The 15,901-nt window shown below is 38.7% G+C and overlaps 1 protein-coding gene across 1 annotated transcript in view; it reads right to left on the bottom strand.

The window, feature by feature from the left end:
- Nucleotides 1–15,901, bottom strand: part of eys (eyes shut homolog) — a 139,790-nt gene that overhangs the window by 19,311 nt on the left and 104,578 nt on the right. The window contains 2 exon segments of the mRNA XM_076164047.1: nucleotides 4,860–5,080; nucleotides 7,762–7,870. Coding sequence (XP_076020162.1) covers nucleotides 4,860–5,080; nucleotides 7,762–7,870 — 330 coding nt within the window.

Genomic DNA, 15,901 nt, shown 5'->3' with positions numbered 1-15,901 from the left:
AATTTTCTGAGATACTGAATTTGGGGTTTTCATGAGCTGTAAGCCATAATCATCAAAATGAAAACGGACGAAGGCTTGAAATATTTCATGTTGTGTGTAATGAATCTTTAATACATGGGAGTTTCGCTTTTTTAATTGAATTACTGAAATAATTTTTTTTTTCGCGATATTCTAATTCATTGAGCTGCACCTGTATGTACAGTACACACTGAGATCACTGAGATGTGTTTTATCTATTAATATAACATTCAATTTGGCCAGATATACAGGCTAGACATTGTAAATGTGGTAAAAAAACAAACTAATATGGGTTGAGACGGCTGATTTGTACGGAAAATCTACATTGGCATACAAAGGTCCATGTGTGCTGTTTAAGAAACAATAAACCTGGCGTTCTTTGGGCTACTGAAGGGCTTTCTTCAGAGCCCAGTCAGTCTATTGCACTGTTGAGAAATGAAGGCTATTCCATGTGAGAAATTGCCAAAAAATTGAAGATATCTTGCAAAGGTGTGCAGTAGTCCCTTGACAGAACAGCTCACACTGCTTCTAACCAGGATAGAACGAGAAGTGGGGGGTCCCAGTGCACAGCTGTAGAGCAGGATTCAAACATCAGTCTCTAGGTTGAGAAACAGGTCTTCAAATGGCAGCTTTATTCAATAGTACCCACAAAAAAAGTCTCATCTTAATCAGGGAAGAGGCGACTCTGGCATGCTGGCCTTCTAGGCGGGGTTTCAAAGAAAAAGCCATACATATGAGAGTGGCCCATAAAAGGAAAAGATTAAAATGGGCAAAAGAACATTGGACAGAGGGTGATTGGAAAAAAAGTGTTATGGCCAGATGAATCTAAGTTTGGATCACAAAGAAGCAAATGTGTGAGCTGCAGAACAAATGAAAAGATGCTAGAGGAGTGTGTGACAGCGTCTGTCAAGCATAGTAGAGGAAATGTGATGGTGTGGGGACGCTCTCATGCTGGTAGAGTGGGAAATGTGTACAGACTAACCGGAATCTTAAACCAAGGAGGCTATCACTCCATTTTGCAACACCATTCCATACCCTGTGGACGATGCTTGATTGGAGCCAAATTCACCCTAAAACAGGACAATAATCCAAAGCACCGCTCCAAAGTACACAAGACCTATTCAGGCAAGAAGCAGTCAGCTGGTACTCTATCTGAAAATTGATTAGCCTGCACAATTACTGGAATTCAATCCCGTTTCAGGAGCATCTTGACTGTATGGTAAAAAAACATCAAGCCAATCCAACCTGTGGGAGAGGCTTCAGGAAGCAAAGGGGAACATTTCTGAATTGAAACACTAAATTGACTGGATAGATGGATAGATGGATAGATGGATAGACAGACGGCATTAAAGTGCATGACAAGGGTCGCCAATAAATTCCATCCAGCTGAACTCACAATCAAAATTCTATTCATCCCTATAAACATTAACAGTTCAAAGCAGGGCAACTGGCGGAATGAACCGAGCTGTGTGATCTCCTCATGACCTCACTTTGCTCTTTGGTTCAAGAGGCTACTGCATTAAAGTGTATTCATCACACAGATAATTGCGAAGCGCAGTCTTTTTGCACACGACAAGTGCGGCTTATAATTGGTATTCTCAGAGCCTTTCATACTCCAATATTCACACTGTCCTATTTAATTTCCTGTTTAATAAATGCGGCTCTTAATTGACAGTGTCATAACACCCTGAGGAAGACATTTAGAGCTGCTACTTACTAGATTACCTAAGGTGAAAGAGCATCACATACTTAGTTCATGCATACTTAAAAAGAAGGAAGATAGCTGGTAAGTAGGGTGTGATGACAGTATGATGAGCTGCACCAGATAACGATGAAAGAATGGTATAGTGCAGATTTGGCACTGCACTAGGGATCAATTTGGCCCAGGGACAAACCTTAATATATTTAGGATATGCAGAAAGAAGTGGAAATGCATTTTAATGGTGATGAACAGTTGAAGTGCTAAAAGACAAACAACTCGGAACTAAATCATTTCTGTGGTCACGGTGAAATTGAAGTTCTGTAAAGGAAAATTAGATAGAAAATCATTATCATATGGGCTGTACATGTGTGAATCTTTTACATTGGTCTGTTGCACTATTAAGAATCAAACGGCAGTCAAAACATTTCCCTTCAAACTCAGAAATATGTCAAAGAGTTTCCCTTGTAACAATGATGACAGGGTTTTTCACTTTACAATCTAATAAGAATCTCTCTGTCAACAGTGTCAGGGATCAGTCTGTCAAATGATAACTGCTGAGTCTGTAAACTGATAACTGCTGAAAAGTGTTTTAACAAGCTACATTTTTTCTTGATTTTAATCAAGGGCTCTGTCTCAATACAGGAAGTAGTATGTGCACTAGATATTGAGACAGATCTATGTTCAACAACTAAATGGCCTTAGCAAAAGCAGGTGCCACCATATTGGTCACATATTGGCTTGGACATGTTGCAATTACGCTACATTCACATCAATTGTCGTGTGAACGCATCAGGGACTGCCCACAGGTTTGACAGACCATTTTTCCGACACTCCAGTAGTCAGTTGAAAGTCCTATTGGGCCAAAAGCCCATTAGTGTTAGAATTGTTGGAAGTTCAGGAACTGCCGGTTTTACCAGTTTCAAGCAATTGATGAACTAAAGACGCACACAGATAATGATTTGAATTGCCTTTACCCTTACATATTCTTGCTTCTATGTCGAACAGACGAATGTCCGCGAATAGCGCTGTGATTGGTTATAGCTAATTTGGAAATTAATTTCGGAGTTGTGGACTGCTGTAGATCCGGCACTTTGCTAAGTGCATTGACATTCAAAATGACGAATGGGACACCCTACAATCTTGTAGGGTGAGGAGGGACATATGAAGGCTGCATATCTTCTGTGCTACATGTACTGTGTAATTGGTGCTTGTTCACTTAAAGCTCAATCAACGCCCCTTATTCTGTCAGTAGGACTCTTTGGCCCACTGGGTCTTGTCACTGTCCCCTGGTCTAACCTTAAGACCAGAAATAATAGAGCTTTTGCTGTTGTTGTCGACAGGACCTGGAATAGTCTCCCCCTGGAAATTAAATCAGCCAACAACGTGGACTGTCTTGATGAAAGTGCAAGAAAAGTGCTATATAATTAAATTTTACCTTCTACTTCTCCTTTGTGTGCTGGTAGATCATATCAAATTGATAAAGGCTTTGGCAATGATCTTTCAACAAATTAATCCATAGTACTTTCATAAGCATGTTGATGTTTTTCTCATCACCATCCACACATCAAGGACCTAAAACATCCCTCATATCACATAAGAATCAATACCTCATTCATTGGAGCAAAGAAAGGGATACAATGCAAATGCTTCCTTATGTGAAGAGATCTTATTGATTCAATTCAATCCTATGGAATTTTGATCTGCAATTTCACAAAAGACTTACCAATGCTCTGCTCTGGGCTGATTGTTGCCCTTTCAGGGTATCAATACTAAACTATTTGCTGAATGAAAACAAACGGCAGCTAAGTAGAGCTTTAGGTGTGCCATTTGTTTATGTTACACTCCTGCACACACAACTTAATGAAAATTGCAATTTAAGTAGTTCTGCTAGAGGCCCTAGAATTGTCTATGTATATATACACGTATTAATGTGTAGTGGAATGAAAAAATAACATAATTTGGGTGAAAGCTCCCTGCCGAAATCCTCATCTGGGGAACGTTCTTTAGTTTCTGCATGTTTAGACTTTTATAAACACTTATACTGTTTATATCACTGTTTTCGATCATTTCACCTTTGTTACGATAAACCATCTCCTGCACAGGTGTGACATATCAAGATGCCGAAGCTATGATTACTACACAGGTGTTCCTGATGATGGGGTCAGTAAGTGGAAGTTCTAGTTGTTCAGCACCATGTCACAGATGCCTCGAGTGTTAAGAGATGACACTATAGGCGTAAGGACTGCATGTTCTGTAGAGCTGATGCCAGTCATGGGGGTTCATTTCTCAAACCCAGTGTCATTTTGGAAGTTAATCCAACAGGCCTCACAAAAGCAGACCACCTGTAACCATGCTAACCCAGGACCACCGCATCTGACTTCTTCTTGATCTCTTTTTGTTCAGCGCACATACACATATATAATATAACTAAATATATATATACATATAGTTTAACCTTCCCACATAGTAGGATGGGAGAACATAATTATACGTTGATGGAATCGCCTCAAGACTGATCATGTGAAGATCACACTAGATTTAATAATAACGTGGTGTGATGGTCTGTTACTTCTAAATGAGTTCCTTTATTTACTGATGACTGTCAGTATACTTTAATAGATACTACTGCTAGGTATTTCAATTATTCATCTCATATGATTTTCACAGATAGGACCTGAAAATATACAGTATGTATGTTTAAGTAGGCATGTTTGACCTTCGGATGTTTGATCGTTAATGCCAACGTTTTTGTATAAGTCCTTGCAAAAAAAGTCTTAAAACTTGGAGAATGAAAAAACAACAACACTGGCGATATTGACTGTACTGATATTGTAGCAGAAAGGATGCAGATGATGCAAACGGGAAGCACTTCTGCTCTATTGCTCTATTTTTTTTCTTCAGAGATTGATGAAAATTCTGCTCAACAATGGTCCGATACCAGTAGTGCACTTAATCATGGTCTGTGAAATTTGAAACACAAGCATATGTAATAATCATAGCAACTGTAGGTGATTTAACTACATTTAAGGGGTTAATGAAGAAAAAATGGAATGGTTACAATTCATTTTAGCTTAGGGGCGTACAAGGTTAGGCTAGATTAGAATAGCAATTTGAGGTTTGTGAGAAGGTGACCCAGTACCTGATACAAGTTCCTCCGTTACGGCAGGGAAGGTGCTGGCAGACAGGTGGGTCACAGTTCTTGATGTTTCTCCCTTTCACTGCCTCACCCGCCAGGTAAATCTCCTTTGAGTTGACCTGAAGCTCTCTGATGCATCCAATGAATCTCCTCATTCCCTTTGCACTGTCATGTATCTCCCACTGGGATGAAACATCTCCAAGAAATATGGGCCCAAAAGTTCCCTGCAAAGAAAGAAATGGAGGTAACCCAGTGATCAGCGTGAAGATTCACAGACATCACACACAATTATACATGTCCCCATTGTCTGTGTGGGTGAATAGGAAAGTATATAACAACAAAAAACTAGAACACTATCAGCTGTACGTTTCTGCCATCTTCTCATAGTATACAAGTTGACAGAATGAGGAGATGGAATGCTTAAAAATGCGGCATGCTTTCTTTGATGTGCATGGAAATTCTGTAAAATGAATTACATAACTCTTGCGATCTTACAACTCAGTCTAACACAGCCATCACATTTCCCATGCAAGGTCTAATTGTATATGTTATCAAAGTAGGCCTGCATACAAAAACTCCATTCATATCCACTCACATTAACACCAATTTACATATATTTCCATCCGAGCAGTGAGCTGAGGTTGTTTGTATGAATATGATTATTGATTACAACTTTCCTTTGAGATAGTTCACACTTTCAAGGCAGACTCCCAACATGCTTGATGATTAATTAATGAGGGAGCAATCAACACGAATTAAAGCACCATTACATACTCCTGCCAATATTAATACTATTACATTTTTGCACAAGCAACTATTTGGTATTGTTCTATTGCACATGTTCAGGAGACTGACTAGTTAATGTTAATGGATATCTGATATAAGAATTGAGCACAGCAGGTTGGTGATGTGAACACTATTAACTGCAACGACAATATACCATGGAGTTGTGTGTTGTACAATTAGTTTAAGTGTTTTACAACTCTTAATGGACCTGCTTTATTTTGGTATTCAAGAATCGCCTTAAAGGATCTTCTAGTCGAGTTTTGCAGTTGCTGTCACACCCTCGGATGTTTCTCAGCTATCTAGATCAGAGGCTGTCAGTTGCTTGTGTGTTTATGATCTCTCTCATGTCAGCTGCTGGCCCATTTAGGGAGCATGTTTACAGTTTGAACCCATCTCAAATTCCGCCACACATTTCGCTGACAGTGTGTTCATTAATTCTAGCGCATGCTGCTTTAATCCTCCACTGTATAGAAAATTAATGAAATTACCTCCAACCCCAACTGTTGCGTTCTTGCCACTTCGCTTGTCTATTTTGTTTTCTTTCGTTAAAATTGCAAAGGAGCACGAGAGATCAAACCAAAACCGCTTTCATTCACCACATCATAACATTAATATCATATTCCTTTCCTGTATGAAAGTGGACCTAAGGCGTGTGTTAACAATCAATCAAATTGCAATAGAATCGTTACAAAGCTTCTACTGGTGTAATGAATATGCTATTAGCTTGCTTTAAAAAATGACTCATTCTGGTCATCTCAAATTAGAAAATCATAAATCATTGTGGGAGGGGGAGGCATACAGAGCCGGTGGGAAGGTTGAGGCCCTCTCTGCGTCTTTGAAACTGAAAAACACAATTAATTTAACAACAAAATAGCATTGCAGTTAATCAAACTAATGAGCCAATGTATAAAAAAAAACAACAGCCTGTGATTAACAAGTGGAAACTAACTTAGTGCTAGTTACACGCTCGGTAACTGTGATAATCTCGGCAAATACTTAGAACACCTCCATTTGTTGCCAGTTGGTGTTGTTATTCGTCATTCATAAAACTAAATTGTGTTGTAGAGTGTTTCGAGACATTCAGCTCCTTATTATTCAGCTTAGTTAATTTAGGAACAATCAGATAGATCACAAAGTTCAACAATTGAAAGGAGCAATAATACCTTGAAGGGTGCTTATTGACAACACACTGCTGCCAAGGATGAACAAGCTTAGACAAATGAACTCTGATATACTAAAACAAAGATATAATAAAAGGAATTAATGGGATTCAGTCATAAAAATCTGTTCAATTATTCCTCACAGGATAGATATATTAAGAAAGAAGGATATTTCATCAAACAAACAAAACAACCAGCAAGCACCATTTTCTAATTTAGACGTATCCACCAAATGTATCAGATTCACAATACAGTTACAGAATCCTTACCTGCAACAATTGGTGTCAACAAAACAACATAAAGAGCAAATGTGACAAAAGATCATTTGAAGGATTCGTATTGTGTATTTCCTGTTGAAGGAGACAGTTTAGTTGTGAATACTTTGCATCATGTAGGCCTGCTGAGAATAAGACCAGTAATTAATTTAACTCTCTGGAGTACGTTAGCAGTTCTTTCACTGGCTGCCTTGTTAAAAAAAAGTCCTTCACTAGACTAGAGCAGAAATCTTTGACTAAACCACCTGCTTTCTATTTGTTTCTGAGTAAAAAGTTTAAAGGTAACTTCTACTACTAAACACAAACAAGAGATTGTGAGAATGAGAATATTGTATATAGAAAATTATGGAAGTAAATATTTGAAAACATTATACCACACAAAACTACACAATATGAGTAATAAAAATAGAAGGACAAAGAAACCAGTAATTTTTTTTAAGGTGGTTTGTTGTTTACGCTGCAAAAAAGTTTGGATGAATTGTCAAGTTTGTGTTGAGTAAATTTTACATTTTATATTTACATTGTATGAAAATTGTAATATTCAATTCATAAATGTTACTACAGTCATTTAAAAATGTCATTATCATGTAAAGGGATATAAAAAAAACAATGTTATGCCATATAAATTACAATGTTCGGCAGTGATTGTCCATTGTTGATGTGAGTGTGAGAGGGTTGCTTTACCTCTGACAGAGGGTGAGGCGTGTTCTCCTCCACATGATGAGCGGTGCCATTATCTACTGCTATTTCAATCATACATGACCTGCCTTGCTTGCCAGCAGCCAGATTGTATCTGTTGAGAGAGAAGTGTACGAGATAGGGGTGGGGTTAGTAAGAAAAGAGATCCCAAGTATATGCGGTGTTCACAATAAATTCAGCCGAGCGTGAAAATTATTCAGAGATGGAGAGGAAGAGAGAACAGTCATTGTAATGGAGCTGCAAATGTGACCACTGAGACTATTCCATAAACTGATTGTGTATGGGTTTGTTTCCATACGAGTATCAGTACATTACACACTATTAAATGACAAACCGAACGCGCTGGCAGACTGGCTCGGAGGCAATGGTGCATTTGTATCCAAAGCTGCAGCTCAGAACCCATGAGAGGTAACAAAAAAAAGTTAATGGCTTCCACAGATGGATTTAAATAATTATTCCAGAAATAGCCTTATCCTCGATACTATACATTTATGCTGTTCTTTACATTAGGAAGGGAAACTAAAATACTACTACTACTACTACCACTACTACTACTACTAATAATAGGGCAACAAATCTGCCAGCATAAACACTATCATGATTGTAAGTGCTCATTATGTCATTGAGGATTAATTAACGATAAAAATGAGGGCACCAAACCAGATATACATTATAAACATAATGAGAAGGAAGACAATTTTATCATTTGACCCTCCCTGTCTCTCTGGGGAAATCTACAATTGTACCAGTCATTAATGTTGCAGCCATAATGTTAAGTAGCTGGTCTACTTGTGTCATATTCCAGCTTTGGCAAAGTCAAGTGATTCTCTCTATCTAATTTATCACGGGTTTTATACCCGCAATATACCGGCCTCGTTATAGAACCGTTCATTATGCAAGGGGTTCAATCCATGCCACACACATAAAGCCGCTTCTATTATAGAGCCATCTCCATACTGCACTAGTCCACAGTGCCATTTACTAGTTTATTGATCATTCTTTGCTTCAAAACACAAGTCTTAATCTTTTAATGTCCTCTGTTTGGCCTCTGCACATCTCTTATTTCTCATGTGCAAATCAGATTCGGCATATTTAAAATTCATTCGCTCATTATTTGTGATTGGACCGCTGTGGGTAAAAAAAAAACTTCAAATGTCTGCTTTAATGACCAGATGGAAACAATCAGAGCAATTGCTCTCCTGCTATTATGAAACAGCCTCCAAGGATATCTCCCTCAGGCAATCACAAACATTCGACCCTAGGTACGACTAATTACAAGTATGGAATTCATGAGATTTGTGCATTCACGCCGATACATTAAAGCAAATGGACGACTGCGAAAGTATAATTCAAATCAAAGCCCAAATAATCTTGTAATGAAACCTGTTCTTCAGGCTGCTGGAGTCGTTTCTGAAGTCAATCTCTCAACACTGGCAAAGCATCACAGCACATGATTACAGAAAATGACATTGTGACTATTGCACGACTGTTTATTTTCATGTCAGGGGGAAATTAAACAAGATTAAAAACAAACTGAAATGAGCACAAATGAAACTCCATGTGTTTGTGACTGTTTGGGAAATTATGAAATGTCACACCATTGTAACAAACTCCCTCTTGCCTCGGGCATTTGGGGGAATATTCCGGTCCTTACTATAATATTTTATTTGGCCTGTTAATAGTGCAGCGGTTGTGCCTGTGAGACATGGATAGCAAGCTCACTAAATAAACAGAATGATGTTTGTTGATGAGGTCTTTTGAGTAGGAGCCTATGAATGCTCAAATACACTCATTTGCATTGGTCTTGCTTCCAGGCAAACATGACTATTCATAAAAATGACTATGGCTTGCAGCTAGATAGCTCTCACATATGCCCCACATCATCATCATCAAACACACACACACACACACACACACACACACCTACACACACACACACACACACACACACACACACACACACACACACACACAATTCTAATGCACAAACCAGTGTGTGACTGAATCAGAAGCAAAAAATGCGGCAGGAGTTTGTCAAAAGCAAAGATGAAGTATGTAATTTTATTATTGAGCCCCCTGTTCCATTTAGTGTTGGTCTCCAAGGACCAACAACAGCAATTTCTCAGCTTGAGGTAAACAAAATAAAAAGTATGAATATTTCACTTTCACTACACAAAACCCCAATATGGCTGTGATCATTTTTACTTTCCTCAGTCATCATTTATGCATTTCTTCATCTGGCTAATGCTCTAATCATAAGTGATTTGTCATGACTAACACACTCATTTAGACTGTCTGGGGTATGATTAATTCAGCGCGAGTGCCAAACTGCAACTTTCCTGAGGTTTACCAGTAAAATATGATCTGCAAGGCTCTGGGACCACGCACATATTTTCAGCACAGCACCTTTACTCCAAGGTATTTGTTAAACCTGATGGTAGGTGTTTGTCTTTGCAATCCTATTTGAACATGCCTCCTTCACAGTCCCCTGCACAAAATTAATAATGAGGGAGGATCATCATTAAGATATTGCTATTGCATAAAACATCTGAAAGAATTGGCAACAGATGGCAGTAAAACATCGTGAACTGCTTTGGTGCCCTTGCAACAATTTTTTTATTGGCTATGAGGCAAGAAGGGAAAACATTTTTTAAGTGGGATATTACAGTATAATAATGTGGTGCATGCTGGTGGTAAATTCTGCAGTCATCAAGAGATTTGAGAGTCTTGAATCTGGGTCTCCGTGGAGTTAGGCACACTCTTGTGTCACACATGCAACATGTGAGTCACACACACGATCACAAGAGAGATATGTGCCACTTGTGGCATTCGTTTTAAACCACCACACTAAAGCAACGAACACAACTTTGGCTGTAAATGCAAACCAGAGGATAAGCCCTGATTGACCAAAAATATTTTCTAAAATCTATTCAAGTCTGTCATATCACACCACATTATATACAAAATGTCAGGTGGGATGTGGAAATTGTTGTTTTTTCAAGCAGACATTAAATCACAACTGAGTCACACTGCCATGAGTTACTCACATGTGTCACACATACAGTATGTCTAGATATGCTGCTTGAATGTAAAGACCTCACATCTGCAACTCAAAGTGAGTGGGCAAGGCTGCAAGTTCTATTTTTGGGAGCAACTGACAGGTGAACATATAATGACAGCCTTGATAAACTAAATGTTGTTTTCATTTTTCCCCAGTTATAAACCGCAGTATGCTTGTGGGAAAAGCGCTACAACCCTGACTAGAACCGTATTGCTGTTGTAACATGTACAGCATGAAAAAGAACATGGATGGACCCAAAAAAACAAATTCTCAGTACGGATGACAAACAAACAGATGTGAGTGCTTTTGGGATGGACAGAAAAAGCAGGAAGCTCATCACTGAGCTCATTATTATAGTCAGATGGTTGTCAGTGTGATGGTTTCGTCTCTCCAAAATGCAGCATACTTCAAGGCTTTTGTTCCAATCTATGGTACATTTCTCAAAACATTTTGGTCATCTAAGTGCAGCTGTTTGCCAAGCATGCACAGAAACAAGGCTGGTGCCTCATACTAAAGGAAACCGGAGAATGATATACAGTACTTGTGTGCGCAACATAAATGTACCCATTCATCAACAAGGGATTCTAGATGTTCAAAACAATCCTCTGTGACTCATATATCTAACAATGTGAGACTGTCACTAATGATGTTGTCATGATATCCACACAGGGATCATCCTCCTGTGGGAGAGTTGGCTGAAGTGCAACTACAAATAAAACACATCACCACTTTGACTAGAGATGATCAAAGATCACCTTGCACGTGGTTTAGGAAAAAAGCCTTCAAATAGCTTCTTTTGTAGGTCTAGCAAATCCAGATTCAGACCGACCACCAGTGTGAAAGAGCAAGTAACATCTCTTTAGCTTTATATATTATACAATATACCCGAATATTTATTCAAAAACAGACAAATAGTCTGGTGGTTTGGTATTTTTGTCATTTTCTGTGAGCAAACATCACATGGACATTTTCACAGAAGCAATACAAATGCAAATTCAATAAATAATACGAATTTGACAACCAAAAACATTGGGAAGATCATTAAATAGCATGAGATAATACCATAAATAGTCTCAGTTTGTCATGGCAGAAATTGAAAAAAGAGAATCAAGGTTTCATCTTCTACACGGACACTGACTTTTATACAGTGTCTGTTCAACCTCGTTCTGAAAGAAAGCAAATGGTGACTGGAACTGAGCCTCACCGGGATGTGATAATGGACCGTTATCTCTGTGCTATAATAAAAACGTCAGCTCATCTCATCTCATCTATCGGAACTTCCATTCATCTTCATCGTGCCAAGACTTGGAATTAAAACACCTTTGCAGACATTTTCCCCATCAAAAATAATCATTTTTCTTTGCTGAAGAAAGATTCTGATGTTGAACAAAGGGATGTCATCAAATTATTTCAACAAGACTAAGAACAGTTGTGTATTCATATTCTCTCAATTTCTTGTCATTTGGTTTCCACATCTCCTCCTCTTCCCCAAACAAACGAGTGCTTGCCTCCTCCTCTTCACAAGGTACCCCCGACAATGTCGTACATTTTCTTCCTTTCCGCCACGTAATCTAAGCTGGACGCAACATCATTCAGCATGGAGACACAAAGTAAAACTGACCAATGAGCTTTAGATCGACTCCTTGCTTGACCAATGGAAAATTTAAAGGAAGGGTGATCAGTTCGGGTCTGCAGCCCTGTGTAAAGCAATTGAATGGATACAGACGGTGTATTCGATAAAAATATAACTTATAAAACTCAATTTAGCCCTCCTGAATAGTATACAACCGCCTACTCGCAGAAAATGACCACAATTTAGTAAAACTTCAGTAAAATATGATCCACTGGGTCTAGATGGTTGAAATTCCATACAGACTTAGAGCTGAAGATGAGATAAAAGCTGATGTTTATAGGAATGTTGGACCTGTCTGCATTCATGTTCATCTTCAAGTTTAGTTTCAAATAATTTAATTTCCTGTAAGTCAGGGCCTGAATTACCGACATAACAGAACTTCTGAGATGTCAAACTGCCTGCTGCTCTGGAATCCTGCCCTGGGGATTCCCAACTAAGCTCTCTCTACCAACTGTGCTGGAGCCAGATCAATGGTGAAGAGTCCACTGGAACCACTTGCCATCATTACCATTGGCGCTCATCAAGCCACAATGATCCACGCGGGGTGTATTGAGAGCGAGAGCGAGAGCGAGAGAGAGAGAGAGAGCGAGAGAGCGAGAGAGCGAGAGAGAGAGAGAGACCTGCTGAGTCCCTCATCAGCTCCACTGTGGTCAGACGACAATATTCCAGCAACACAGGTTTGGAGATCAACTGCATGGAATTCCTCCAGAGATCATCTGAAGAGCTGGTGTCACTTAGCTCTGATTAATAGGAAATTTACCCTGCTTGATCTTTTCACAACTACTTTCAAGTATTAATTAATTAATTGATCCTCCCCAATTAATCAAATCATTTACCCATTGGGAGGTGGAGCCCCGACAACGAGTGCAAATACGTATGAAAGCTTATGGCTTTCATAAGGACAAAAGCTCTTTATGTTATATGTAATGTAATGTAACTCCTAAACAGACAGCATTAATAAATGAAAGTATATTGAAGCATTGGCGTGTTAAGCATATTAAGATTGGTCTAATCATTTCAATGCCGTCACACAAACAAAAGCTACTCTACAGGGATTAATCCAATTTAATGTCAGAAGACGGCGGTAAATTCCCGATTAAATATTCACAGTGACTTTCATCCCTTCTGTGGGGATGATTAGCGAGGTGGAGTAGTGTATGGCTGTTTGCATGGACCATATGGCTCCAAGAGGATCACAATTAAGGACGGGTCATGAAAATTGCTCCTTTAGATGTATTGTTTAATGTGCAAGTTTGTACTCATCCTAACTACTTGTGGCAGCAATAACGTCATTATGGAAACAACAGTGCATAAAAACCCAGCATGGATCACCATTAAGAAAGCGAAGTACAATCTCTCAGAGTATGGTGCTGTGAGTTTAACGGAGGCTTTATTCATCTGTGGTTATAATGTGAATATGTGTTGCACTGTAATGAGACAATTTTGATTTGCCCCCTTTCGGTCAATGGACCTTGGATTATTTACAGTTAAACATAACTACTTTGCTTAGCAGGCGGCCCTCCATGACCTGGGCTATGATAAGTGGTGGAAAATGGATGAATGGATGATGAAAGATGGCAGATGAAAGCAGCGTTACTCATTGTTGCCAAATACTATAGATGCAATGTACGTCTGCACTGTTCAAAACATCAATATGGTGTCATGCACTAATATTCGTATGAATGCTGAATGATCCAAGAATAAATGGGAGAGCACAGCACCAAGCCATCTCTCATTCCTTCCACTGGCTCCCTTCCCTGTAGTGAGATCAGACTTATTTGGGTGAGACAACAAGTGCAAATGTCCATAGATTGGCGTCAACCACGTCAGTTTACCCGAGAATCAAGAAATGTGTGTAGATCTTTTACTTTTCATTTCAAGAAATGATTTCCACATTGCATTCTGCTCATGTAGAATAACATTCCTGTAGGCCTCAGGTTTATTTCAGGGTTACGTGTCTTAAATTCTTGTTTTCAGAACATAAATGTGTCACAGGTCCTGTAGATCAGGACTACCTTGTCACTCTGCAGACATTTGACCTTTTGTAAAATAAAAATGTCATGGTTGATGTGGACGAGGATGGATTTGCGGCTTTGTTCTCACTAAAGACTGTGTTTGCATTGCATAAGGCCATTTATCACCTTACTACAGAAAAGATCAAACACACACACTCAAGAACAGGAAACTGAAAAGTGGAAGGACATTACGCGAACCCAGAAATGTAGAAATCTAATTACTGTAAAATAGCGAATTCCTTTTGGTCAGAACTGTAAATGGACCCCCTTTTAGAAGGTCACGTTCTTGTCTCAGCTTGTATTTTCTGTACTGTTTGAGGTCCAATGCAATCAAAATATGGAGCCGTCACATTTTTTGCTTAATACAACCTAGGAAGCTAGTAAATTAAAAATGCATCACTAAAATGTATGTAAATATTTTCAACCAACAAAATTGCATAGGTTTAATTCAAAATTAACTAGTTTTGATAAGTTAAACACATTATTAACATTGTATTCCTCCTCTATCCCTTCACTGGTCTCTTCTCTGTCCTTGGAGGAGGATGACGGATATCATATTGACAGTAACTACATCAGGTTGCTCCTAGTTCACTGCAGAAAGGCTGTGACTCTGTGTGTCCCTCACCAGTAAACATTAAGGTAGAGTGAGGTGCAGTCTAATCAGATTTCATGTTTGTCAATGAAGTCCCAGTATGAGTGTGGACTCATTTCTGTGTTCAGCCACTGCAGTGTGGTTTGAGCATTTGTGTGCAGAGAACAAGCTGAATTCTGAGTAATAACACTGAAATTTACTAATGGGCTAGAGAAAATAACAGTAAAACTGGGGATTTCAATCGACACAGAAAAAAAAATTACAATGACTAATTGATGCATTCTTAGAAATCAAAGTACAATAACTATCCAGTCAATACCAGTCCACAGCATTCTGCCAAATTATGTCACTAATGCCCTCTGATATCATGGATCAAATATCTTATTACATTCTTTCATGGCAAATCCTACATTTTCCCGGCAATTTTCATGTTGCTCTGAACAAATCTCCCTAACCAACCCAGCAGTGTGTTTTATTTTGTAATTTATACAGTATGAAATGTTTATCCAGTTGTTAATCTGAATAACTTTAAAACAAAGTTTCCAAGGTAACAGACCCACATTGATAACATTATTCTTTTTTCTTAGGTTACTAAATTACTAGTCTCAGCCATTCCGCAACCATCTCAAAATTTTGTTCTCTCTTCTGCTGACCCAAATTGAATGCAACAACACCCACAGACACCTGCCTAATTAGAACAAGATGTCTCAGTAAATAGTTTTAAGCTGCATCGGGTCTTTATCTTAATTTTCACAGTTAGATTTGGCCCGTGCTTTTCTGTGGACCAGTTTGTTAAGTATAAGGTTAAAGACATAATTGTTGGC

Source organism: Genypterus blacodes, unplaced genomic scaffold (assembly GCF_046128005.1).
Source record: "Genypterus blacodes isolate CSIRO-AG114 ecotype Tasmania unplaced genomic scaffold, CSIRO-AGI_Gbla_v1 ptg000012l_1, whole genome shotgun sequence".
Lineage (NCBI taxonomy): Eukaryota > Metazoa > Chordata > Actinopteri > Ophidiiformes > Ophidiidae > Genypterus > Genypterus blacodes.
The sequence above is the reverse complement of the archived record's forward strand: the minus strand, read 5'-3'. Positions and strand labels throughout refer to the sequence as shown.